General features: G+C 40.6%; 2 protein-coding genes across 6 annotated transcripts in view; one reads left to right on the forward strand and one right to left on the reverse strand.

Moving 5' to 3' along the window:
• Positions 1–5,974, forward strand: part of arhgap15 (Rho GTPase activating protein 15) — a 40,505-nt gene extending 34,531 nt beyond the window's left edge. For both annotated transcript variants that reach the window (XM_058391715.1, XM_058391714.1), the window contains exon 14: positions 4,339–5,974. In XM_058391715.1, the coding sequence (XP_058247698.1) occupies positions 4,339–4,522 (184 nt within the window). In that variant the 3' untranslated portion in view covers positions 4,523–5,974. The remainder of the gene's footprint in view (positions 1–4,338) is intronic.
• A 5,381-nt stretch (positions 5,975–11,355) lies between these two features.
• Positions 11,356–24,481, reverse strand: part of gtdc1 (glycosyltransferase-like domain containing 1) — a 46,976-nt gene continuing 33,850 nt past the window's right edge. For 2 of the 4 annotated variants that reach the window (XM_058391717.1, XM_058391718.1), the window contains exons 5-11: positions 20,984–21,082; positions 20,687–20,827; positions 15,810–15,919; positions 14,926–15,070; positions 12,321–12,391; positions 11,814–11,905; positions 11,357–11,636 (exon numbers count right to left, since the gene is read on the reverse strand). In XM_058391717.1, coding sequence (XP_058247700.1) covers positions 11,553–11,636; positions 11,814–11,905; positions 12,321–12,391; positions 14,926–15,070; positions 15,810–15,919; positions 20,687–20,827; positions 20,984–21,082 — 742 coding nt within the window. In that variant the 3' untranslated portion in view covers positions 11,357–11,552. Of the gene's footprint in view, positions 11,637–11,813; positions 11,906–12,320; positions 12,392–14,925; positions 15,071–15,809; positions 15,920–20,686; positions 20,828–20,983; positions 21,083–24,481 lie in introns of all 4 variants that reach the window. The other 2 variants (XM_058391719.1, XR_009204729.1) reach the window with 2 other exon arrangements.

Here is a 24,481-nt window from a genome sequence, read left to right on the forward strand (position 1 = left end):
CTCAGACATGACAGATAATCCAATGGTCATTAAGCGTGCAATAATATTAAATCACAAACGAGCGTGTGCGTTTATTCAGATGAAGCTCTAGGGAAGTATTAGTGCTAAGCGAATGATTCATTGGAGTGAATAAGTAACATTTGAATCTTGTTTGGAAACTTTTAGTACCAAATGAAGTCTGAATGCATGTTTTCATTGTACTTATTCGGTTGGCATGTCACCGTTCCAAGTCTAACTGTCAATAAAGATGCAAAATTTCCCTTCATTTGTAAAGCCTTAAATGCTAAATGGTTTGGCTGCAATTGCAAACACACAAACAAAAACAGCCTCCTCAATCTATAAATCTAGAAACTCCAATCAAAGTAATAGCAATTTCAGCATAGTTTCAAATCTGCTGTAACCAAAAACCTCAAATACCCGGCTGCAGCCAACAGGAACAAGTTAGAACCGAACTGCTTCCCATTATCTGTGTTTCCTTCATTGTTTATCACACTGGACTTTTAAGAAATGATTTTTTTTTTTTTTTTTTTTTTTAGCAAAACAGGTATGCAGCAGCTAAGTGTGACCCAGAATCCCTCACAGCTATGCCTGTGTTGTGGGCTACATTTTCTCCTTGGCTCGGCTCATTCGAGGAGTGGCGGAGAGCCTTATGAAGTCGAGGACCCTTTGTTGTGGGTGCGTGGTATGCCCGTGTGGAACCAATGTTCCCGTTTTCCTCTGGTCCATTGGGGCCTGTGTTCAATAAAGCAGTTGTGTATTCGCATTGTGATGATGTGGTCAAGGCAACCGGCTCTCTCAAGCTTGCATTCGCTCAGCCATGCTATTTACGTCTCTTCTTGTGGGTGTTTTTGTCACCGCCACTCATATTTCCCATTTGCCGCAAGTGATTTAAAAGATGGTAGGTTTTGGCATTTTTGCTGGTAATTCAAGGTTCTTTTTTGTGCCGGAGAAACCTGGACCGACCTTCGTGGCCAGAGCAAGCTGATCAGGAAAGCTAAAATTAAAAAAAAAAAAAAAAAAATACAAAAATGTTTGTCTCTCATCTGGGTTTGATGTTTCAAACAGGATAGGAATGCTGTTAGCAAATGAATAGCCCAGAAAAATAACAACATTTGTTAGAGGATACATGTGATGATACATCCTTGTTTGAAAAAACAGACTCCAGAGAGACAGTACTTTTGCAGAAAGATGCACATTTTGAATCGGACTGGATGCTCAGAGAGAAAGACGGAAAGAATATTACAACAAAAAAAATCACTAGGCCATATGGTTAGTCTTCATCACCCAGAAGGGGTGTTCCATCCCACTTTACCCTTCTGCATATTTACCACCCAGCACAGGAGGGCTGGAGGACTCGGATTAGATTGATGAGCCTCCCCTCGCCTCCAAGCTCTCCCTTTTGCCTGTAGTGATGAAGTTTGCTGGGTTGCATATGTCAGGTACCCCGATCCGAGAGCTCAAAACAGGTTAGTGACTGCATTTTTTCCTCACGTTGGTTGAACAAAGACATTTAGATGAAATTCAGTCCTTTTTGTGTGTGTATAGAAAAAAAAAGAAATGGGATATACACTCACCGGTCACTTTATTAGGAGCACCTGGACATCACGCAGACACAGACCAAGAGCTTCGGTTATTGTTCACATCAAACATTAGAAAGGAGGAAAAAATGTGAGCTCAGTGACTTTGATCATGGCATGGTTGTTGCTGCCAGATGGGCTAGTTGAAGTATTTCAGAAGAAACTCCTGAGTTAAAAAAAAATCCAGTGCACGGCATTTCTACAGCCGAAACGTCTTGCTGATGAGAGAGGTCAGAGGACGATGGCCAGACTCAGTAGAGCTGACAGGAAGGCTGAGGTAATTCAAATATCCACCTTTACAGCTGTGGTGTACTGAAAAGCATGTCGGAACGTTGATCCACACCAAATCAGCTGAAGAACAGGAAGCTGAGGCTACACTGGGCTTTGCCTTGCTGACATTGGATCAACATGGTCGAAATGAATAAATCCCTGGACCCAACCTGCTTTGTGTCAAAAGGTCAGCCTTGTGGAGGTGGTAAAATGATGTGGGGAATGTTTTCTTTGCATTGGGCTCCTTAATACAACTCGAGCTTTGTCTGAACGCTACGGCCTGTCTGAGTATTACAGTTGATCGCATGCATCATACAATGGCTACTTCATGTTACAAAGCACAAGCTGATTCCTAACCATGAATATAACAATGAGTTCAGTGTATTTTGCTGCTTTCCCCAGTCATCAGATCTGAATCCAGTCAAGCACCTCTGAGACATGGAAGAATGAGAGTTTTGCGATATGAATGTGCAGCTTATAAATCTGCAGAAATTATATAAATCTGCAGTAAAGGGACCTGAATGGAATCTTTCCAACACCTTGTGGAATCAGCAACAAACTCTAACATGGTGTTCCTAATAAACTGACCAGCCAGTGTAGCTTATACCCTAGAAAATCTAAAACCTTTCAGATAACAAGCAAATTTCCCTTTCAACCAAGCCAAAAATAATAAACTAAGTCTACTCGGTGATGCTGCCTGGTCTGTTCTCAGTTAAGGCCACATTCTACTAATGACATAATTTAAAGCTTGGAGTGATGCCTCCACTCCTGCGCCCCATCCCACCCCTAATTTATTATTCGACTCGTCCTTAAGGACTGAACGAGGCTGACCCAATTAGGAAAAGCTTCCTCTGCGGATGGGAGGGGGGAGGGGCGATTGTGTGCTGTCCTCCATTTCATGTCAAGTACTGTTCACAAACAAGATGCTAATTAATAACCATTGGCATCCTGAATAGCGCTTGTTGCCTTTCATGCTGGGTATCTCGTCTGATTCGTCTGATTCCATCGAGCGCAGCGCAGACACCCCCGGTCAAGCTGGTCCTCCCTCTCGAAGCTTCAGTCAACCGAAATAGTCTAATGAGGGCAATCTGCTATAAGCATATACATATATATAAATAGAAGAAGAAGCCTTTATTCATCACATATACATTACAGCACTGTGAAATTCTTTTACTTTTCTACATATTTCTGTTTGTTAGGAAGACCACAGGGTACCCAAGGTCCTTACTCAAGGGACCAGTGGCAAATTTTGCAGCGCTCGGAATTGAACCCCTGACCAAAAATAAAGTCCTCATATGGATACTACACTTAATCTTAGCTAAAAGGCTGAAAAGTGATGGCTAATTTTACTAAAAAAAAAAAAAAAAAAGAGTATACTATTTAATAGAATCTTGTTTTTGATGTACAAAAAATGATTACAGTGCACATATACTGTACATGTACACTGAACTAATCAAAGCTGTATTAATTTAATTCAGCTACAATGAATGCAAATTATGTAGAGGACAATGATGGTACAGGGATAACATAATGAAATAATTACAGATAAATATACTGCAGGATTAGGAAGAGAAAAAAAAAAGCTTCATATTAAACCTTTTAAAAAATCACTTCGGAAATGAAGTCTTTCCCTCTTTAAGATCATTAGTGAGCCATTAGCAATGGCAGCCAAGATCCTTACATCACACTGTGCTAATTAGGTTAAAATGCTGGTGGCAGGACGAGTGTCTGGCTATGATGTACAAGGGAAACGAAATGGCCGAGGTTAATTATACGCATTAAAGAGGGAATTATTGGAAGTGCTCGGGCTGCCCTTTTAGGTTATGTTGCTCCGATTAAATGGGTCTCTATAGTGCAGGAACACACACCAAAACAATCATGAAGAGCCATGTCATTACTCGTCTGTCTTTAGAGGCTCATTGTTTGCAGAACACGCAGGACATTTGTCAATTTGACGATGGGTGAGTGAATCTGTGGAAATACGCATGACTTCCGTGGACAGTTTGTTTCTTACTACCGAGCGTTCATCCTAAGGTATCATCCTAACTACATGCAACTGTGTAGAGTGCAAAATATTTTTGCCACTGAAAAGCCACAGAATGTTAAAGCCTCCAGTCCACCTCAGAGCTCTTAGTCATGATCCCATTGACAACTTGGAGTATAGCCTTCAGCCACAGTTCCACCCTCTTTTTCCAGGCTTTATCCCATTACAGAGCTCGAAGGCTCTGTCCTGATTCGTCCTAAGAGCCCTCCGGTAGCTTAGTGGCGTTTTTTGTGCATTCCAGCCAAACCTCAGTTCTCTGTAGATACCTCCAAAAGAACTCAGCTATCTTAGACTTTATCCTCTAGCCATCTGCCCAGCTGCACATTATACAACAGTCTATACAACACATGACTGGCTGAGACCAATAGCATATCAGAACTACCTTGATACTCAAACACATGATAAAATATTGTATATAACATTCCACTTGTCTGTTTCTCTTTGCAGAGTTTTGACAAAGTCACAGCAAAACCTCATGTCGAGCCAAGGCATCAGCATTGTTTTTGGACCGACTCTCATGTGGCCTGAGCTGGATGCAGGAAACATGGCTGTCAACATGCTGTACCAGAACCAGATAGTGGAATTCATGCTCATTGAGTGTGTTGAAATCTTTGGACCAGAATCCAAGTAACAAGTGTTTAAATATATATATATATATATATATATATATATATATATATATATATATATAAAAGCCTTCCATTTTATGACAGGACTACATGTACATTTGTTTTACATGAAAATAAGAAAATATAACAGGAACCTGTAGGATGTTGCTTCTTTTTCCTCTTGTTGCACTCCATATTCAGGTCTTAAGCCGGGTTTGATTTGTGCGATTTTTCAAATCAAATTCTACAATGTAAACAAAATCTGTGGTTGTGAGCTGAGAACAGTGGAATGTGACGTGACATGCTGACCTCCAGCAAATTTAGTACCACTGTGATCAAAACTTCTTCTCTATTATGCTTGATTATTGTAGGATATTGTATTAACTGCATTACAAATGCCAATATAAATGAATGAATTAATGTAACTTTATCAGCATACATGCTTGACCCTTCATACAGGCTTGCAAAGCTAGCATATGTGCCGAAGAACAGGGAAAAATATTGTTTGTGTGTTGTTGTTTTTTTCTTTTTCCCAATTATTATTATTATCATTATTATTTCTACTACAGTGGAACCTTGGCATAGGAATGTAATTTGTTCTGGAGGCGAGTTCTTAAGGGGAAAATTTGTATTTGTATTCCCCATAAGAAATAATTTAAATGCAGATAATCTGTTCCAGCAACCCAAAAATATTAGCAATATCACCAATACGAAGCGTATGTAAATTGTACAGCTGCTTACAAAGAACTGACCCAAGCCAAGCATTCCATGTCAAGGGTCCTCACAGGAAGTCGTGCCACCAAGCTTGGGCTAAAAATAGAACAGACCACCCAAGCCACCAATCTCAACAAAAACGGCCAAAAAAAATCACCTAGCTTGTGAATGCATGCTGAAGGCAACGTTGGTATCGTGGGTTGACTCTTTCAAAACAGTTTTCACTGACTGAAAAATGTAAACTCGCTTTGGTTGGCTTTCCACTGACGCAAACAAGTTTTGAAGGGCTCCCAGACGTACGTGCAACTTAGCCAGTGCTTGGTTAGGTTTGGTTTGTTCGTATGACGAAAATGCTTTGTATGCACAATTTCAATTCTTAAGGCGAAACTTCTTAAGGGAGGGCATTCGTATGCCGAGGTTCCACTGTATTATATTACCTCAGAATGGGTATTCTGGTCCTATTTTTTAGAGCCCCCAAACAATTCCAAACTCCCTTTCTCCCCATTTTAAAACATCATACAAAGAGCTTCTTTCTGTCCGTGCTTATTGTTATTTCTGAACAAGCCCGGAATGACACTGAAGACTTAAACACAACATTGGCATTTTCTTTAATCGTACTAGATCTTCACGGCATACAAATTCACATCCTGATGATGCCACTCTCTGGGTGGGAGGTGTACCATCTCTAAAAGAGGCGGGACTTAATGTCATGAAGAGGTCTAACCCTAACCCTAACCCGAGTCTGTGAATTCAAGTATGCAGAAGAGGGCAGATAGCTCTCAACAGCAACCTGTGAATGGTGTCTTCCCCATTCGTAGGTAGAGGGAGGGAATTTGTGGGAATAAATTGGAGAGTTAATTGTGTATATTAAGTGTGTGGAGTATGTGTGTGGGGTGGGGTGGGGTGGTTATGCAAATAATAATTAGCGTCTTGAATGGATAAATGTACATTTAGGAACTCTTGTGAGTTTTGGTCAATAAGGTTAACTTTTTTGACTTTTGAATCTTAAATATTTTTTATACCATCATCGTGTCATACAGACATATCTTCTTGTGTACTCTTGTAAATAAAAAGTAACCTTTATGTTTACCTGCAGTTTCAGCTGTATATTTCTTCAGGTTCAACAGTAAAAGCTAGAAACATTTTATGTACTGAATACATACACCACTTCTTTTTTTTTTTTTAAACATTTTGGATTACATGTTTTTGCTAGCATTCAGAAATCATATATTGGTCAACCGAGTTAAAACCCCACTAGCTATTCAGCTGGTTATATATGCATCCTTCAAGCTGGTATGCTGTTGTGAAAATAGTTCCAGTGATCTTCAGAACTGCCACAGCGAACATGCAACGGCCACAATCACATCGGTTTCTAATCAAACTGCCAAAAGTCCTCTCCAATTCCCCAACAGCGGCGTCTTTTTATTCGCTCTCCGCAAGCCATCGCCGAGACGCTCTGCATGAATGTGTTTTTTATTCCATCCCAGAGATAAGACGGAGTCTGTAATTACGTGGAGAGCCAGTGCTCTAAATCAGACACTTCATTTTTTTGGCATTGAGTCGAGGAACGATGAAGGGGAATGGAGAGCGTGGAATGGGGGATGGGCAACGCAAACCAGATATGCGAGCTTGCAAGTTTCACTAAATCCATTGTGGAAATAAAAGAGAGAAATGTTCTGGATGCTTGAAGTGACCTTCCTGGCAGTGTGGGTTATCTCTAGAGCTGGAATTAGTATGGGCAAATCACTGGGACATCCACTGCAACATGTTGCTTAGCACAAGTAAACTATACTATAGGTGAAGGAAGTAATTTTATCCAAAAATAATGGAAGATAATGTCAAAAAACAGTAATAAACCTTCAGCAGCATATTCCGATTTCTCTCACACGTGCATACGAAATATTACTACATACATTCACACTACGTTGGCTTCAAGTGCTGACTAAATGTTTCTCTCTTCTGGGAAAGTTTCTCTGGACAGACTTAATACCGGATTAATACACCTCAATAGGAGCTTTAATAAATATGCAAATCTTTCTTTCGAAATATAGGTTTTCCAAATCCGGAATATAGTGTTGAAAGAAAGCTGTAAAAACATTATATACATATACATACTGTTTAAACACGTTTTATACGTCTTCTTAGCTGGACATGGCTCATTTGTTGCCAAAAGCAATACAGACCTACAAATGCTAATCATCAATGTATAAGCAAAAAAAAAAAGGAATACATCGTAAGTTTTTGCGCACCCAAAAACAACAGGAAAACGGATCACATCACGGTGTCCTGTAAACGTCAGTGCCGTGTGAAAGACCAGTCGACGCCATGCAGACTTGCAGGACGAGATGGAGACTGTGGGCTTCGTGTTTTCCCTAGGCGAGCCAAGACGCTTTGCGTCTGACGATTTCGTGTTCTAACCAGAGACCACTGCGCTGTGGAGAACCCCCGCCCCTCCACCTCGCACTCAACACACACTTTTGTTTTCCCATCCTTCTTGGCAGAGCTTCATGGAAATGGGTGTCTTTGTAAGGCTAAAAAAAAAAAAGAACTGAATGCTTAAAAAAAAGAGACTCAAAAAAGTAAATGAAAGCATAACAATGCTGTGTCCTTGTGAACTGCCTGCCATGTTCTAACCACCAGGCCCCATTAAAAGGTGGAGCATGTTCCAAGAGAACATGGCAGCATATTGATAGCATATGACTGTGTCACACAAGGACAGCGCTCTGCCTTGGCCTTGTTTTTACATTAGGAACACTGGCATGCTTAGCATTAGTTCTTAACTACTTGTAAAGCTTTTATGTATGTACACCAAATATGTGGATTTGTATGTTTTAGATCCGTCATGTCTTTTGTTCAATCAAAAAAAAAAGTTGTCACTAGACTTGATAAGTCTTTGTTCTTGCCATCTGAGTGAGGTGGCCATCCCTATTTTTCTGTACTGGACTGAAAGCTACAGGTTTGAGTTATTTTTAATGACTACACACACTCAGCTAATAAAGTCTTACACTACAGAGGTAATAGAGTTTACATTTCAAATGTCTATAACGTGATATGTAAAAAAAAATAAGGCCACTTAGCATCAGTTGTGATGGCGGGAGCACCTTGTTAACGAGACAGGTCTGAGTAGAATGGCCAGATCTGATCTGAGATGCCCAGAAAGGATACAGTAACTCACATAGTACCTCTTTATAATTATGGTGAGCAGAAAAGCATCTCAGAATCAAACCGTGAGACAGATTACCAACAAGAGCGGAAGACCAGATCAGGATCCACTCCTGTCCAACAAGAGCATTAATCTGTAGCTATAGAGAGTAACAGGCTCATCCAAACTGAACAGCTTAAAGATCACAATAGCCTGGTCTGATGAATCTTATTTTCTGTTGCAACATGCAAATGATAGACTCAGAATTTGGTGTAAACAGCATGACTCCACAAATCCAGTGTCATCTCAAACTGGTTCAGTGAATATAACAATGAGTTTAATGTGCTTCAATGGCCCGGTCACCAGATCTGAATCCGATAGAGAAGTGTTCGGATAGGAGATTCTCAGCATGAACGTGAACTGACAAATCTGCAGCAATTATGTCATGCGAATCATATCGACACGGACCAGAATTTCAAAGGAATCTTTGCATCAAGATTCACTAAGGAAAGTACGTTTGTTCTGAAAGCAACGGGGGGTCCTAACAGGTATGAGCATGGCATGACCAGCATATCTAGAAGCACTTCTGAACATTTGAGTTAAAGACTTAAAAACAGAGCGACTGCAATTAAATGCACAATCTAGCCTGGATACTCATTTATTTCAGAGGAACATTTCTTTGTCTCCCACCACACACACACACACACACACACACACACACACACACAAGAGGTATTCATTGCTTAAAGAATTTCATTCTTTCATTTTCTCTTTCAGGTTTAGAACAACAGCCAAACAGAAACAGGATCACTGCTGGGCCGTGAAATTAATGCCACTGTTTCTCGTTGATAATCCAGTTTAAAGAACACCCCCAAACCTCCTCTCACTCTCAATCAGCACCTTTCTGTGGAACTTGGGGCAGCTGTTGCTGCATTTTTTATACACTAGTCAACTTTATTAGGGGCAGAAAAAAAAAACTGTAGAAATGTTCAAAATAAAACCCTTTATCCTGCGAAAGGTAAAATGGTATGTCGGAGATAAACACATTTTTAACCAAAAGCTGCAAATCTTCTGTTAAGACTGAGAATCTGTGAGGTGAGGTGGGGGAAGGATTAAAGTGGCAGACGTTCGGTGTAGTGGGAGGAAAGGCAGTTCTCACTGGACTTGACAAGTCTTTGTTTCTGAGTTATTTTTTGCCATATCCAAAGTTTTTGTGTTACAACCCAATTACATTTAACTGCCACATCTAACGGAGTGCTGGATTGACAGCTACAGGTTCAAGCACCAGTTCTTATGAATCACTGTATACAATCTTCTAGTAAAGTCCCGCCCCTTTGGTAATTTCCTAACTGAGTTTCCCCTCAGGTAGACTTATTTCAAATGCTTTAAAAAAAATATGCTGAAAAAAATAAGGCTATTTTAAAAGACCAGTCTTGAGATTCGGTCTGCTTGTGTCACTTCGGTTCCTCAGACACTGTTAGTGAAATGCGGGAACATGAATTAAAAAGGCCAGTGAAAAAGGGCTTAATGCCTACTGCATTTTACAGAGGTTGCTATTAAGTTTTTATTTGTGGGGTGACATTTTGTAAGTGGCGAAACGGCAGCGGTATAAGCTTTACGGCGTCGTTAGGTCCTGACCTCAGGTCGGCCAGACTCGTCTGACTCTGCAGGAGAGGATCCTCAAACGACAGCAGATCGGTCACGGCACTCAGGGGTCAAAGCAATCCATCTTCGGGCGTAATGTACCACGGCAAGACATGGTGTTGGCTTTCGGTAAACCCGAAATGTGAAATGACATTATCTCTCTTAAAGCTTCTTTTCTACTAGTATCCTGCACATACTAGATTATGATCTTGAAAGCACCGTACATGAATCTGTGAGTGGGAATGTCCCTGGAATAACACATACATCAAGCTGCAAACATCTCTGCATCTTCTGGAGGAAGGAAAATCATAGTTGCACATGAGGAATGCTGATAAAAGATATTAGGAGCCATTTTTCAAACAGAGGTGAGTCAGGTCCTATGCCAAAAGCAAGAATGATGGGCCTCATTTTGCTCTCTCAGGAAATAAGGAGCTATATACCAACCTGATTTCATTTCTTCCTTTAATTCCGATCTCACATCTGCTGCACCTGAATTAGCAATGCATTTGTATTAGCTGCATGTCACCGAGCCGAGGAAGTAGAATAAAAATGGATATATTGCAATCATTTTTTTCTATTGACCAACCTAAATGATTTCAGCAGCACAGATTAAAAGGCGGAAGCGATCAAAGGGTCCAAGCACTCAAGGAGGGTTGACATTCAAACACGCTTGTAGGAAAATATGTTATTTCATCTTCCCCTTTACATCGCTTGACTACTTATAAATACCTAGTTCCTGGGCCCCCTTAATTACACGGCGGTTCATTTCCAAACGCAAACACTATGAATATATTTAGGCACAACCACAGTGCAGCGAAGGCCTCCTATTAACCTTTTCTGAGCCTCGGGGGACTCTGTCACAACCTGGCAACCCCCAGGTGGAGCCCACAAGAGCTTCAAGCCACAACTTTGGCCGCCACTCAGCCCGAGTGGGAAGCGAAGATTCCAGCCGTGCAGCTCAGCTCCGGCACAAAAAGGATAAAAATGGACCTGAACCGAAATGTGAGGTGGCACCGCCTAAGCGGAAAACACGGACGGCGGTCGCAGGTTTCTAGGTTGTTTATTTTTTACTTCTTGTTTTTTTTCTCCTCTGCCTTAAAACTATGCATGTAAAAGCGCTCAGCGTTGAGGCCCTTGTGCTGTGGATGTTGTTTTAGTGGAGAGGTGGTGAGGCCGAGGTAGGTTTGTGGCTGTGTCTGTTATGAGAGTCATGAGTAACACTTTATTTTAGTTGCCTGCAGGACACGTTTGGGGGATTTCTTACACTCCTGATTATTCTTCTCCTTCTTTTATAATTTATTTATTTGCCATTTATCATTTGCTACTTACCTATTAAGTGTCATATTAATCACTCACGATGCTAGCATGATGGATAAGACTCAAGTTTAATAACAGAAACAAGTGGAATCATTGTTTAAAACTCGGAAATATAGGATTTTGCTGATAAAGTGCCTCTAAATTAGTCCTTCCAGGTTACTTCACTTAATTGAAGTGTTTTGATGCGTGTCTGAGTAACGCTCGTGTTGTACTTTAATACAACATGCGCACATCTGTCATGACGTGTTCCTGGAACCTGTCGCCAGCAGAGATCTGTACTCCTGTCCCAAAGCGTCCCAGGAAAACCTTCCAGCGTTCACCTAAAACAGAGGGATGACATACCATCGTGGTACGAAATGATCAAATCGCTGCTTAAAATTCTAACTGAAGAATGTTGGAATACGTGATCAAGGAAAAAAATGCGGCATAACCGACATCCGTAATGTGATCAAAAGTCATCATGGTATGAACATTACATACATCATATCTATACCTACCTGAATGACATGATGTCTCACTAAATGAGGATGCTTACAGAAACCCTGAAGTCTCTTAAACAGTTGCTCAGGTGTTGAGTACAGATATGAACCTACATTAAAAAAAAAAAAAAAGGAATACATTTTTGATTTAACACACACACACACACACACACACAAAAAACCTCAAAGCATGGAGCAGAGACCAGCCACTTCCAGCATAAAAAATGCACCCGACTCCATGCTGTGGTATGTTCTACATTATTCAACTGGGCTTAGATTTTCTTTATTTATATATATAAAGAACACCAATGTGTTATGCCCAATGCTTTAGGCTTTAAGATGAATTACTTATTACTTTGACATCATTCACAGCTTTGGTCTGTGACAATTAGTACTTTATGGTATATGAAAGGCTACATAATTTTGTCATGGTGTCATCTTCAATGTCAAATTTTTCAATAGGGGAAGAGAGAGAGAGAGAGAGAGAGAGAGAGAAAGAGAGAGAAAGAGAGAGAAAAAACCTACCAGGGAATATTTCTGGGTAGACAAGAGCCTTTGGACACAGTGGGTAGCAACCACAATGCACTGCTTCCAACCTGTTACACCAGGTCATGTTAGGAGACAATTATTCTGTGACATACTGAAAAGATATCAAACTACAATATATATAGACTAAAAGATTAACTGCTACAAGCTCTCATGTTGAAACAAAAGCATGTGTATATTTTTACACTGTAGATGTATTTTCCCTCCCTCAAAAGTGTTTTATCTGATTTTTTTTTCACGGTGGTCACTGTAACGAAGTGCCTTTACAGAATTCCATAATCTGGCCCGTAATGAGCAAGACGAGGGAGACCGCGGCAAAGTAAAAAAAAAAAAAAAAAAAAAACTAACAGGCATGACGAACGGATCTTAAAAAGGAGCCAAAACCCGAATGGAGAACTCCTCCTCTGTGTGGATCTGTTTGGTCAAAGTTTTGGTCGCACACAGACACGGATGGAATTCACGCTTCGCCATGTCAAAACTACAAAATCCTCAGTGAATAGTTAAATCTGGGGCAAACTTTGCTCCCGACTGACTCGCCTCATCCGAACCCGCCCTGTTAGCTGCCAGCGGAAAATGACTGGCTGTTTAAATATTTTGTAGAATGAGCGTTAATATTTCACGAGTCCATGCATCACTCGCCTCGCCATCAGATCACCATCTCATTCCCCATGCTAAAGCCATGCATATTTTAATATCCGATTAGCTGGCTGACATTCAGCTCGGAATTTGTAGATTTGACTGAGCGACGGGACAAGCCTTCTCGGAAAAACTTTTTTTTTTTTAAACCTCGGTTTTAATGTGGATCCTGGTAGGGGGTTTGGAGTGACGCAAGCATGCTGCAGCAACTTATGTGTCATCTCAGAGCATGCAAAAAAAATAAATAAATTGGATTCTCTTGTATGTAACGAACAGCACCAAGAGACTCATAAGAATAAGAAAACCCCTAGAGTTCCCCATGTTTCGAATGTGGTTACATGCCAGGAGATAACTGTCAAACTCAAGGCGCCGATCTCTTTTCCATCAAAAGCTAGACAGTAATCAGAACTATAAACTAAATATAACCGCCAAGTGCAACCAACAATGTTTCCCTCGCTGATCTACCGCCGCGTGAGCGTGGAAACTTGTAGGCGCTTGGCCCCGGTCTCATGAAACTGATTAAGATCAGCTCCATGTCAATGCAGTTAATGTGCGAGCGCACAAATGCTTATCAGGCATTTCATCTCAAATATAATTAGCAGATCATTCTGCTTGGCAGCTTCGCTGTTTTTCTGCCGGGCATGGATGGGTGTCTGCTGACAATTAATTAGATTAGGCTAATTTCCACAATAACGAGGACAGAGTGCAGTAGAGAAAAGTCCCTCCATGTGGGCGTGGTGCTTTTCCTCATGTGGTGTGGCACTCAGAAAAGTTACATGTAACCCAATCAGGGCTGCCAGTAAATATAGGTAAATGTATGCTTAGCTAATAATACACTGGATTTACTCGTAGGTTTTTAGACAGTTCATAGGTATGATGTACAGATCGACAAAGTAAAAGTATGAGCTCATTGTCTCAAGACTATAAAATCTGCAGGTACTTAATTGCAGGAACTCTCCTGCAGTGTATGCAGCCACATGCATCCAAGCACACACACACACACACACACATGCTCAAAGGGCCTCCTTGTTTATTCCCATTCCAATATTTTAATTGTGCTGAATCAAATCGCTCTCTTTTTTTTCTTTTCAGTCCCTGTAAAAATAATCAACGCATTTAATTACTGTCCTTTATACTGCGAATACATTGCAGCAGGGATGTAGGTCTGCATTTGTGAAATATGGCGCTATCTATCATCCAGATACGACTGAGAACAAGAAGAAAAGAGCAATCAAATTCATGCAACCATTCTCATTCGCATGTGGAATGAACTTTGTACTGTAAAGAAACAAAAAAGGTGCATTGATCTTCAGTAAGCATTTTTCTCCTGGTCAGGGACATGGTAGATCTGGAGTGCCGAGATCCTGGACAGGAGACAGGGATATACCCTGGATGGGTAGGACACCATGTACACACACGTTCACACACTTGTGCACATCTAGGGGTAATTTAGAACAGCCAAGCCACCTTTGGTATGATTTGGAAGTTTAGAGGAAACCAGAGGAAACCAACACCTTGACAAGCTCAGGACTCAAAAAAAATACCTTAGAGTATATTTCTAGCAATCTAGTCTCTAAAAACCCATACGCTCACACTTCTGACTTCAACCTATACTTCACCCTAACTATTCCATCTACTCCTTCCCTGATGTAACCACATACCACTCAGTCTTATTATTTGTGCGTGTCTAAGTACGCTTACCCAATTTCGATTTGATTCTGGCACATTATCTTCCCAATACACTGTAATCCTGCATTTTGTAAATCTTAATAAACTATTAAATGTTCAGTAAACGCCCTTCTGACACAAAACAAGAAAAAAAAAAATCAATAAGGTTATTCGGTTTTGGTAAGTCGTGCCGTTCTGGATGTTCCCTGGTCCTACTGCGTATTCACAGTGGGGCCACTCCATTCGTAAGAGAGAAAACGCCCTTCATTAGCAGACTTACATGGCCACGCCGAAGAACTCGTGCTTGGCCGTGGAAACGACAACATCTGCTTGGCACAGCGTTCTGAGGTAGTCCTCCTTACTGGGCATGAAACCCCAGTGGCGGATGTGGCGATCCAAGCGTTCTTTAGCCTCGGCAAAGATGTCTGAAAAGTTCGAGAGCTCAGCGTCAAACACAAGGGTAATTAACACAGAGAGGCAAGTTTGTGCTTCGGCCACTAGTTTGTATGCGAATGAAAAAGACACGAGGGGAGGTCATAACATTCGGACGTATATAAAACGGGAAAGGGCAAAAATAATCAATAGTGATCCTATTAGTGGAATCAAAATGGATTAAAAGAGTTTTTAGCATGATTGCCTTCCGAGCAACCGTAAACATAATTTCCAAATATGAGAAACATTTACGGTGCCTTTTCCTCCACCCCCATAAGCTCTTTACGCTACTATAAAAGTTTAGAACGCAACAGAAGAGATTGTGATTTCTTTAATCTAGTATGTGTGTATAAATTAACTTAAGGAAACACTATAAATATCCAAGTCTGTCCAAAAGACATTAAAGCATAATCATCTGCTAATGGAAACATGTTTCACCAATGAAAATGGTTTGAGTACAAGCCATACAGGACTAATGGATGATCTCTGAACTTTGTGTATTTTGTCTATTTAACAAATTAGTCACCGTTTAGCGACGGCTTGGATGGTACAGAGGCACATAAACATCATGTATAAAATTTACTTCCAGAGGAAAAAAAAAGAGTTCATTATGGAATCACTTTCTGAACTATGTTAGAGTGACCTGATTTGATTTCCTCAATTCAACATTAAAAATAAATATAGGTCCTTCATCACTCTAGCTTTTGCAGATCTTTAGGGGTATCAGCATACCTGGTACATCGGTAAAGGTTTCCCCGAGGACGGACACTTCAAAGCTCAGCTCTCGCTCTGCCAGCTTTAGCAAGGTCTTGAAAAACAGCTCGGGGTCTTTGTCATGTTCCCTTCAAAGAAAGAAAATGAATATGAATGTGTCTCATTGGTGCTACAATATTAAAGTGCAAAATTAAAACAAGACGTGGTCGGACGTGTGCCAGAACAAGAACCTAAATAAAATCTGCTTTTGCTGTAGATTTCAGAAACCCATGAATATTAATAGCAACAAACACACAGTGTTCTGTAAACGGATCAGTACGTCTCTCTCTCTCTCTCTCTCTCTCTGTCCTTTAAAGTAATAACTCAAACCATCTCCTGCTAAGGCCGCACGCCCAAAAATTTCAATCGAAACGCATGAGCTGGAAATAAATATCAAATGGTCCTTCCATCTCTGCCTGTAACACAGTCCAGAAGTGAGCCAAAGGCCTGGCACACGGGGTACGCTCCACACTCGAAGAGTGCTGCCAAAGCCTTTTCATTTTGCAGCTCATTTCCTTCTTTGAGCCCGTTTTTTAAACAAAAACGGTCCTTCCTTTCCAAAAGTGACGTTTGTTGAAGGTCGAAGGCAGATTACTGAAGCGCTTGACAAAAGATGCCACCCCGCCTGGGCCGAAGCTCTTTAGATGAGGTATTAGCACAAAGCTTATTTATCCTCATTTCCGCTTCTTTTATGCTGCCACGTCCCCCTGTGGCTCGGCGCTGATTCCCTCATTAATTTCACATCTTCTTTGAATTGAACATGTGAATGTAACCCTCCTCCGGTCTAAGCACGGTTGACCCGTGGTGAGGTGACATGGCGCCTATTACCCGTCCTGTCAGCGGAGTAAATAAAAATGTAATCTGTACACGGCATGATGCCTTATTCCCTACTGACACCGAAGCCCAGGGTTAATTAACATGTCAGCTATGCTGCTCCGGGATTGCAGGAGGCTTCGATGTGTTGCTGGCACTTTGGGAGTCAGACGAGAGAACGCAGCAGAATGTCACTGCCAGTGCTGCAGATCAGGGTTTTATACCAAGTTTAATTTGCAGTATTAAGTCTGAAAGCAGAGTAAAATATCCGCTGCGGTGCACATCGCACTCGTTTACTTCGAAGCATCACGGACATTATGTAAGGCAGCGATTTCTTCAGACCATTGTTTTGCTTTCATTTTTTCCAGCCAAACACGCATTCCCCTTTCGACTGCTTCTGTAAACAGCCTTCACCCGTATGCGGCTTGATTAGCTGAACCGAGCTACAAGACAGAACGCAAATAAAACAAATCAAGAAAAGCTTGTTCAGTGGGGACCCTCATTAGCAGCGTCCTTTAGCACTTAAAAGACTATCATCCTTGCGTTCAGACAGCTATGATTAAATATTCCCCTTTAAGTTGCACCCAAGAGGTGCATTTTGAACAAAAAAAAAAAAAATATCGGACTATATTTACAGCGAACGTTAAAAGCATTCGCATCAGGAGAAAGTAAAAAGTGCTAAATTAATGGGATGTCTGAAAGCCCGGGCGCAGGATATCAGGGGATTGATAAAACAGACAAAAAGGGGGAGATGGTCCTCAAAGAGAGAGTATTTCTGTATGCATTATAATTCCATATGGAAGCTCCAGTGCATATTTAATGAATACCAGGAAAATGTAAACATGGTATTGTTTTGATGATGATTCGAAAAAATGGGATTTTCAGACTTTATCTCGGCTACTTGTTCCAGATAAAGCTGTTTCCAATTGAGCATTGAATGGCAACTCTTTTCTAATCTGTTACATGTCCCTGAACACTGAACTCGAACTGTTGTCTAATATGTTGCATATTTCGGAACGCTGAATGGCAAACGTTTTCTAATTTGGGTTTTGGGAAAGTGCTGTTGAAGCTGCTAGTCTGGTGTGCGTCATGCTCTTCAATGCACAGTCACTCCGAAATGGCAGCGTTTTGGCTGCGAGCTCGGGGGAGAGGGTGGTGCCAGAGGAGCGTTCAGGGGCAGTGCCAGCATGGTGTGGTGATGCGTCAGTGCCCGCGTCTCTTACACTCGCTGATTAGTGCCTAGAGAACAGACTGGGAGGGAAAAATTTTTTAAAAATAATAAAAAGAAATAAAAGAAAGAAAAACAGAGTGATGCACAAATATGTCTGGATTTTCAGAAGAAAGAACACAGCACAGGTCCAGAAGGTTTTTCTTTTCCACTTATAATTGTATAAAATAAAATCTAATTATTATTTATGTAGCTGCTTAATGTCAGTATTAATCATTATTTAACCTGAATATAAAAAAAGGTTTAAAAGCATTTTCACAAGAAGGAATCCTCAGATCTTGTTAATTGCTATTTTCCCTATTTGAAATAAATTAAACAGATATAAATAAATAAATAAATAAATAAATAAATAAATGTAGAAACAAAAATTAATTTATTATTATTATTATTATTGTTATTATTAATAATAATAATAATAATAATAATAATAATAATAATAATAATAATAGTATAAAATAAAATAAAAATTACTTTTGATCTATTGTAAACAATTTGCAAGGGCCACATTTATAATTTGGTGGTTTGTGAAATTTGATTAAAAACCACTCCATAGGTTTTTCTAATTAAGCAAAACAAGCGGTCAGAAAGCACACAATAAAAAAAACATCCAGACCTCAGCGTGAAGCTGTGTACATCTCCAACACAGGGACACAGCTTATCACTGTACTGTATGTGGACTAGCTTTAAATAATGAAATCATCTCTACAGCTTCAGAAATGAGTTTCACTTCTTGCGATCACAATATTAGTGTGAGTTTATTATTGGGAGTTTCTAGTCCTGTGCCACATTTCCTAGCGCTGAGTGTGAGGGACTGTTTTTTTTTAAATCCTCAAACTCTGACAGCACACATCCGCTCTCCTGCTACGCGCCGACTAAAATCTGCAACTCATGTTTTACTTCACTTTTCACCTCCCTCTCTTTCAGTCAAGAATGAATATTCATTTGTGCAAAGCTTTAACAAGTGAAATTCGATTTGCTGAGTAAAACCCGGACACTGGCAGTAGCTTATCGGCCCAGCCGAACGCTCAGAGGTTTAAGTAATGCTGTCTGATGGCTATATATACACTTTTTTTTAAGTTTTGGTATTAATTAGTAATTTTGGGATTGGAAGTAACATCAGATTAGGCAATGCTTCGTCATTCAGATCTATTATTTCAAGAAACGTATATATTCATTATGAAATATAAACATCAAAGAACTGTAATGTTTCATTCATAGTAGAGAAGTTCTGAAAGTCATTTATAATCAGCTTTTAAACAATCAATTATCAAGCTGAAGAAAAAACATGAAGTATGTCTCTATTTACCCCAAACAGATTCAGAAGTTTAAGCATCGTGATCACTCATCCCTCCCTAACCCTTGATTTGTTTCAGCAGTTGTGGCATCGACACCTGCATACGCGGATCTCTGACCTGATTGGTCCCAAGCAGCGCCTGCAATTAGACAGCACTGTAATCCGTCCCAGGATGAACGCCTAACCAGGCCACAAACAGATTAACAATCTGTAAGCAAATGATGAGAGGGGGGGGGGGGGAAACCAAGCTTAGTGGAAAAGAGAGGGGTGAAACAGTACACACAGTGTCGCAGCTTAAATCATACAGATAATCCAAGCCTCTTTTTCGAACCAGTTGCTCTGGCCCTGTGTAAACCCTAATTTAACTCGGCCTGGCTCCAGCGTTTATGAAACGCGCATGTTGCAAGTCCTTAATCCATCTGTGTTTTGCTCAGTTTTTCAGGAGATTAAAAAAACGTCCCGCTTTCATTACCGATACAAGAGTAGTTGAGACGCGGAGACCCAACGCAAACAAACACAGCTAAATCCCAGTGCCAGCGTAGAAACTTCTGCACCGGTGGTCTTTTTTTTTCACCCGTGAACCTGATTTACGAGCGTTTTTTCAGTCAGGAAACATGCTGTCCCCGCCAAGAGATGAGAGCAGAGTCATGGGAGAAAAATGCAGCTCGAAAAACCTTTTTCTCTCCCCACTCTGTAGGCTGAGCAGATGAGGCAGAGATACAACACTGCTTGGTTTCCATTAACGCCAGGAGAAGCTCTAAAATATGGGGAGTGGAAGACATTTAAGCTTCAGCAAAAGCCACAGAGCGGTCCTGCGGGCAGTGAAATATTTTCTCATCCCTCCCCTGCTCTTTTCTGCGAACACAGCTCAATGGCAGCGCATTTCCACATTGTCATTGGGAGTACGTGGCATCGCAGTGGGCTTCGGCCCCTTATGACTGCTGTAGAACAATTTTGAAATAATTGATGTTTCTCACCCCCACCACACTGGTCACACGTTTTGTTTTTTTTTTCTCCCTGGAGTGAAATGGGAAGTAAAACTGCTGCGCAATAAAAGATCCGGGCAGAACGGATTTAAGATTATACGCCTAGAATGGACTCAATGGTCCTTCTTTGTTGCACCAAAATGATTTCTTCATGTTGTACCGAAAACATGTGGGTTGTCCATGTTCCATGCCCCCGCCTCGCTGTCAAACATAACACACTGGTCCAACAGCCTGAACGGTTTCTGTTTGGAAACACAGGGAACACACTGAGATGCCAAACTGTTTCGGCCTTTTGTTCGAATCCACCATGAGAACCGTTTGCCATTTGCACTTTGCACCACATTTCCCCTGGAGGTTAAACAGAGTCCAGTGTGAAATAATGATTCACATCGTATGCAAAACTTTGTTACAGTTGGAAAGACGGTTGATATACAGGATTTTTTTTTTTGAAGGCATTTCGTTTTGCAGGTCCAGCCAACTGTGAACTGAACCGAACCGCAAACGCCGAGCTGGAGGAGGATATCAAAACACCTACCAACGGTGGGGCCAGACGATGTGCAGGGGCCGCAGCATTCCTCTTTCTGGATCAGAACACTGCTTGGACGCTAGTCGAGGCGCCAGCTCTTCTGCATCACACTCGTTCCTTTGTTCCTTCTCATTTTCACATGTCGTGGAGCTAGAGAGATGAATAAAATCTCAAGTTGTATAGCATTATCCCAAGCTTCCGCTGTCAGCATAAATATACCTCATATAAAGTGAATTTATAGAATATAGAATGTCTAACATATGGAGATATTTTGCACTACACACATGTCAGTGTTAGGTCATTTACCTAGCTGCTGCTGTTTCAGGATGCTTTTGGGAATCTTGCGAGCTGCTATTACGCTCAGACTGGGTTTGCCTTAGCAGGAGCTTGTGTTCAGGCAGAAATCTAGAAAAGAAAAAAAGCATGGCATAAATAGTTGCTGAAAACCAGGCATGACAAAGTCTATATTTAACTTTTCCTAACACACAGTACATCTCTCAGTCACAAGGTCCTTAAAAGTTCTCATTGTGAATATGTTTGTTCCGACCAAGGAACAAGTAATTAATGTGCAGCACACCAGTACCAGGGAGAACACAAAAATGTTGATTACTTTACAAATCAACCCACATCATCTATTTTTCCCTATGCCCTCTACTAGCAAATCTGTCACGCTGCCCTTTCCCATAGACTAAAATAAAAGCAGGTAGGAGTTTAAGTGACGTGTGCTGTATGTGATTATTACACGTTAGTTAAAAACAAGTCTGATTTTTGTGTTATTTTGTGCCAAAAGCCAGCTGTAAAACACAGAAGAGACATTCCCGACTTCCCTCAGACTGCCTATACGCTGCTTCATTGCACTGGGAGGCCTAATTGCAGGTTGTGCAATGGACTTCAGCCAATTAGCTATTCGAGAGCAAAGATTCCCTCCCGTCACGTACTGACGCGTTATTATTTTTTGCAGCAGAGCAGAACCGAGGGAGCAGTTGTAAGCCTGAGACTCAGCGCTGAAGAATGAGCCATCAATGGCTTGAAGTGAGTGCAATGAAAGACATCGATAGTAGCGCACTCATCACACAAAACAAATCATAATAAACAATGGCATTACACATATTCTTTTTATTCTGTTGGCTTGCATGCTCCGATTCAAGCAGATGAGCTTCTGGCGCAACTTTTTACTTTCAGAGCCTTTAATTCCTCTCTTGCCCACTAGCTACAAATGAATACCACAGAAACCTTGGACCATGGCAAGCAAAACACAGACCTAGTTTCTCAGATAATCTCTAGTAGACAGTGCCATGCCTTCAGCAGTCATTTCCCAAAGGAAGAAAGTTCATTATTTTGGCCTGACTGAAATGGATCCTCTAAGTAGTGCCTTCGTTGCGCCAAAAACTTTGTGGTGGAGGGCGACGGCGCGGGATGACTAACTACTAACCGATTTAGCACAGTGGCCCACAATATGTTTGCAATACACGGAGGAGCGTTCCAATTGCTGGAGATCTCATCTACTTCAAAACGAAGTGTGCTATAAAGTCAGGAGTGTAAAAACCAGCTTCTCTTTGAGGTACACACAAACGACTGACTTTTGTGGTGTGGAAGCCCTTTTTCGCTTTACGCGTTCCTGGTTAGCTCATGGACCGGCAGAGACGCAACCCGCAGTCAAAAACTGTTCGCTCTCTATGTGATAATCTAGTGTCCTTCGTGCATCGCCTCCACAAAGAGACATTTAGACGGTGGAGAAATCCACTGCAAGCACAGAAAGGTTTTTTTCTGGTATTCACCACCCTCACCATGTTCTTGCTGATTGGTACAGCATTTCACTGACAAACTCTGGAAATAATAATAATAATAATAATAATAACAACAACAACAACCACCACCACCACCCCTTAATGGATTGTTTACACTAGGTGAAGGCTAATACAGATGCCATGGATGTGGTAGTATGTTGTATGAAAGACACTAGGGTTGGGTCATACAGATTTTTAAAAGCTTGTAAGAGATTTAAAAAAAAATACAATAAACTATTTAGTCGCCCAGGACTGACAGCCTAAAAAAAATAAAATAAACAGAACGTGAACCATCATATTATATAACATGCGAGGCCGGGAACTGTTGGCTGGCAATCAAAAAATCTCAGCAGGATGGTGGATTATTGGATGATTCTGCAGTACTGAGCAATAAACATTATGATATGATATGATATGATATGATATGATATGATATATGATATGATATGATAAATTTTTATGTACATATTCCTTTTAAAAATCAAAATATAATGTCCATTCAAAGTGTATCTGCTTGAATGCATCTTTGATTGATGCAGGAAAGCAAAAAATAAAACTATTTTATCATCACCATTAACACCATTCGTTAAGTTTTAGATTCATTTAATTCTTTAGACTGACACGTCCATCCTCTTACCAAAGTGCACTTTTTTCCCCATTTTCTGTCTGAAAACGTTTAGAGGAAGTGTCTCTATGGGAGAGTTTAAAATATCTGTATTAATTATTCTTGACACGTATGCCAACTGGCTATTATCTGTCTAATTGGGTAGGAAAAGAACAGTGGAACCTCGGCACAGGAATTTTATTTGTTCTGGAGGTGGTGTCTTAAGGTGTAAATTTGTATTGCGAAATTAATTTTCCCATAAGAAATAATGTAAATGCAGATAATCCGTTCCAGCCACTCAAAAATATTAGCAATACGACAGATACGAAACGTACGTTAGCTGTACGGCTGCTTAAAAAAAAACTGATCTACAGATTCCATGACAAGGCTCCTGACAGGAAGTCGTGCCACCAAGCTTGATCTAAAAATAGAACAGAGAACCCAGGCCACCAATCTGTCAAGAAAAAAAACACCTGAAAAATCAACTAGGCTTTGAATGCATGCCGAAGGTAACTTTGGTATCGTGAGTTGACGCTTTCCAAACAGCTTTCACTGACTGAAAAAAAAAAATTGTAAAATTTGTAAACTAGCTTCGATTGGCTTTGCTTGACTTTCTACTGACGCAAACAAGTTTTGAACGGCTCCTGTATGTACGCGCAACTTAGCTGGCATTTCGTTTGGTTCGTTCATGTGCCGAAAATGCTTCGTATTCCGATGCAAATTCCCTGCAAAATTTCTTCATTTGTATGGGAGGGCATTCATATGCCAAGGTTCCACTGTATTTCTGATTTTCTGGTATATTTTTGAGAACAAAAATTTGTTTTGCTTGTTAATTCTGATCACTTTCATGACTGGACATGGTGGCAGTGTAAAACTGTGGAGAGATGATTAAACCCTTGCATTATACGAGCCTAGATGACACCTTGTTAATGTTTTCTATGCACTCCTTTCCTTTTTGTAATGTTTTGAAATGCATTGTCATTTTTTGTCCATTTTACAAAGAAAAAAAAAAAACCTGGTCTGCGCTCAGACTTACAGTCCATATCATACTATATCTTATAGAGCCAGTTTTCTCTCATCATCTGGTAAGCAAAGTTGCGAGCTTTTCATACACGAGATTAAACTTTATGTTCCGAGAAATGTTCCTCTCAAAAATAACCTGGAGAACCAAAGGCTCTGATCCAAATGCTCGAAAACTGGCAGAGATGATTGTTAAAAGTATAGATTTTTTTCTGCTAATTTTAGACAGGACATTCTTAGACTGTGCCGCTCTCCAAATTAGTACAGTACTCGTGAGTAAATGATAAACCTTATGTTTTCTACCAAACCTCAAAAGACTAAACATCAACAGAGGCCACTAACAGCCTTACCTCGACCAACATGGTGCCAAAGCCGAAGTTTTGGACTGATGAG

Source organism: Hemibagrus wyckioides, linkage group LG06 (genome assembly GCF_019097595.1).
Source record: "Hemibagrus wyckioides isolate EC202008001 linkage group LG06, SWU_Hwy_1.0, whole genome shotgun sequence".
Lineage (NCBI taxonomy): Eukaryota > Metazoa > Chordata > Actinopteri > Siluriformes > Bagridae > Hemibagrus > Hemibagrus wyckioides.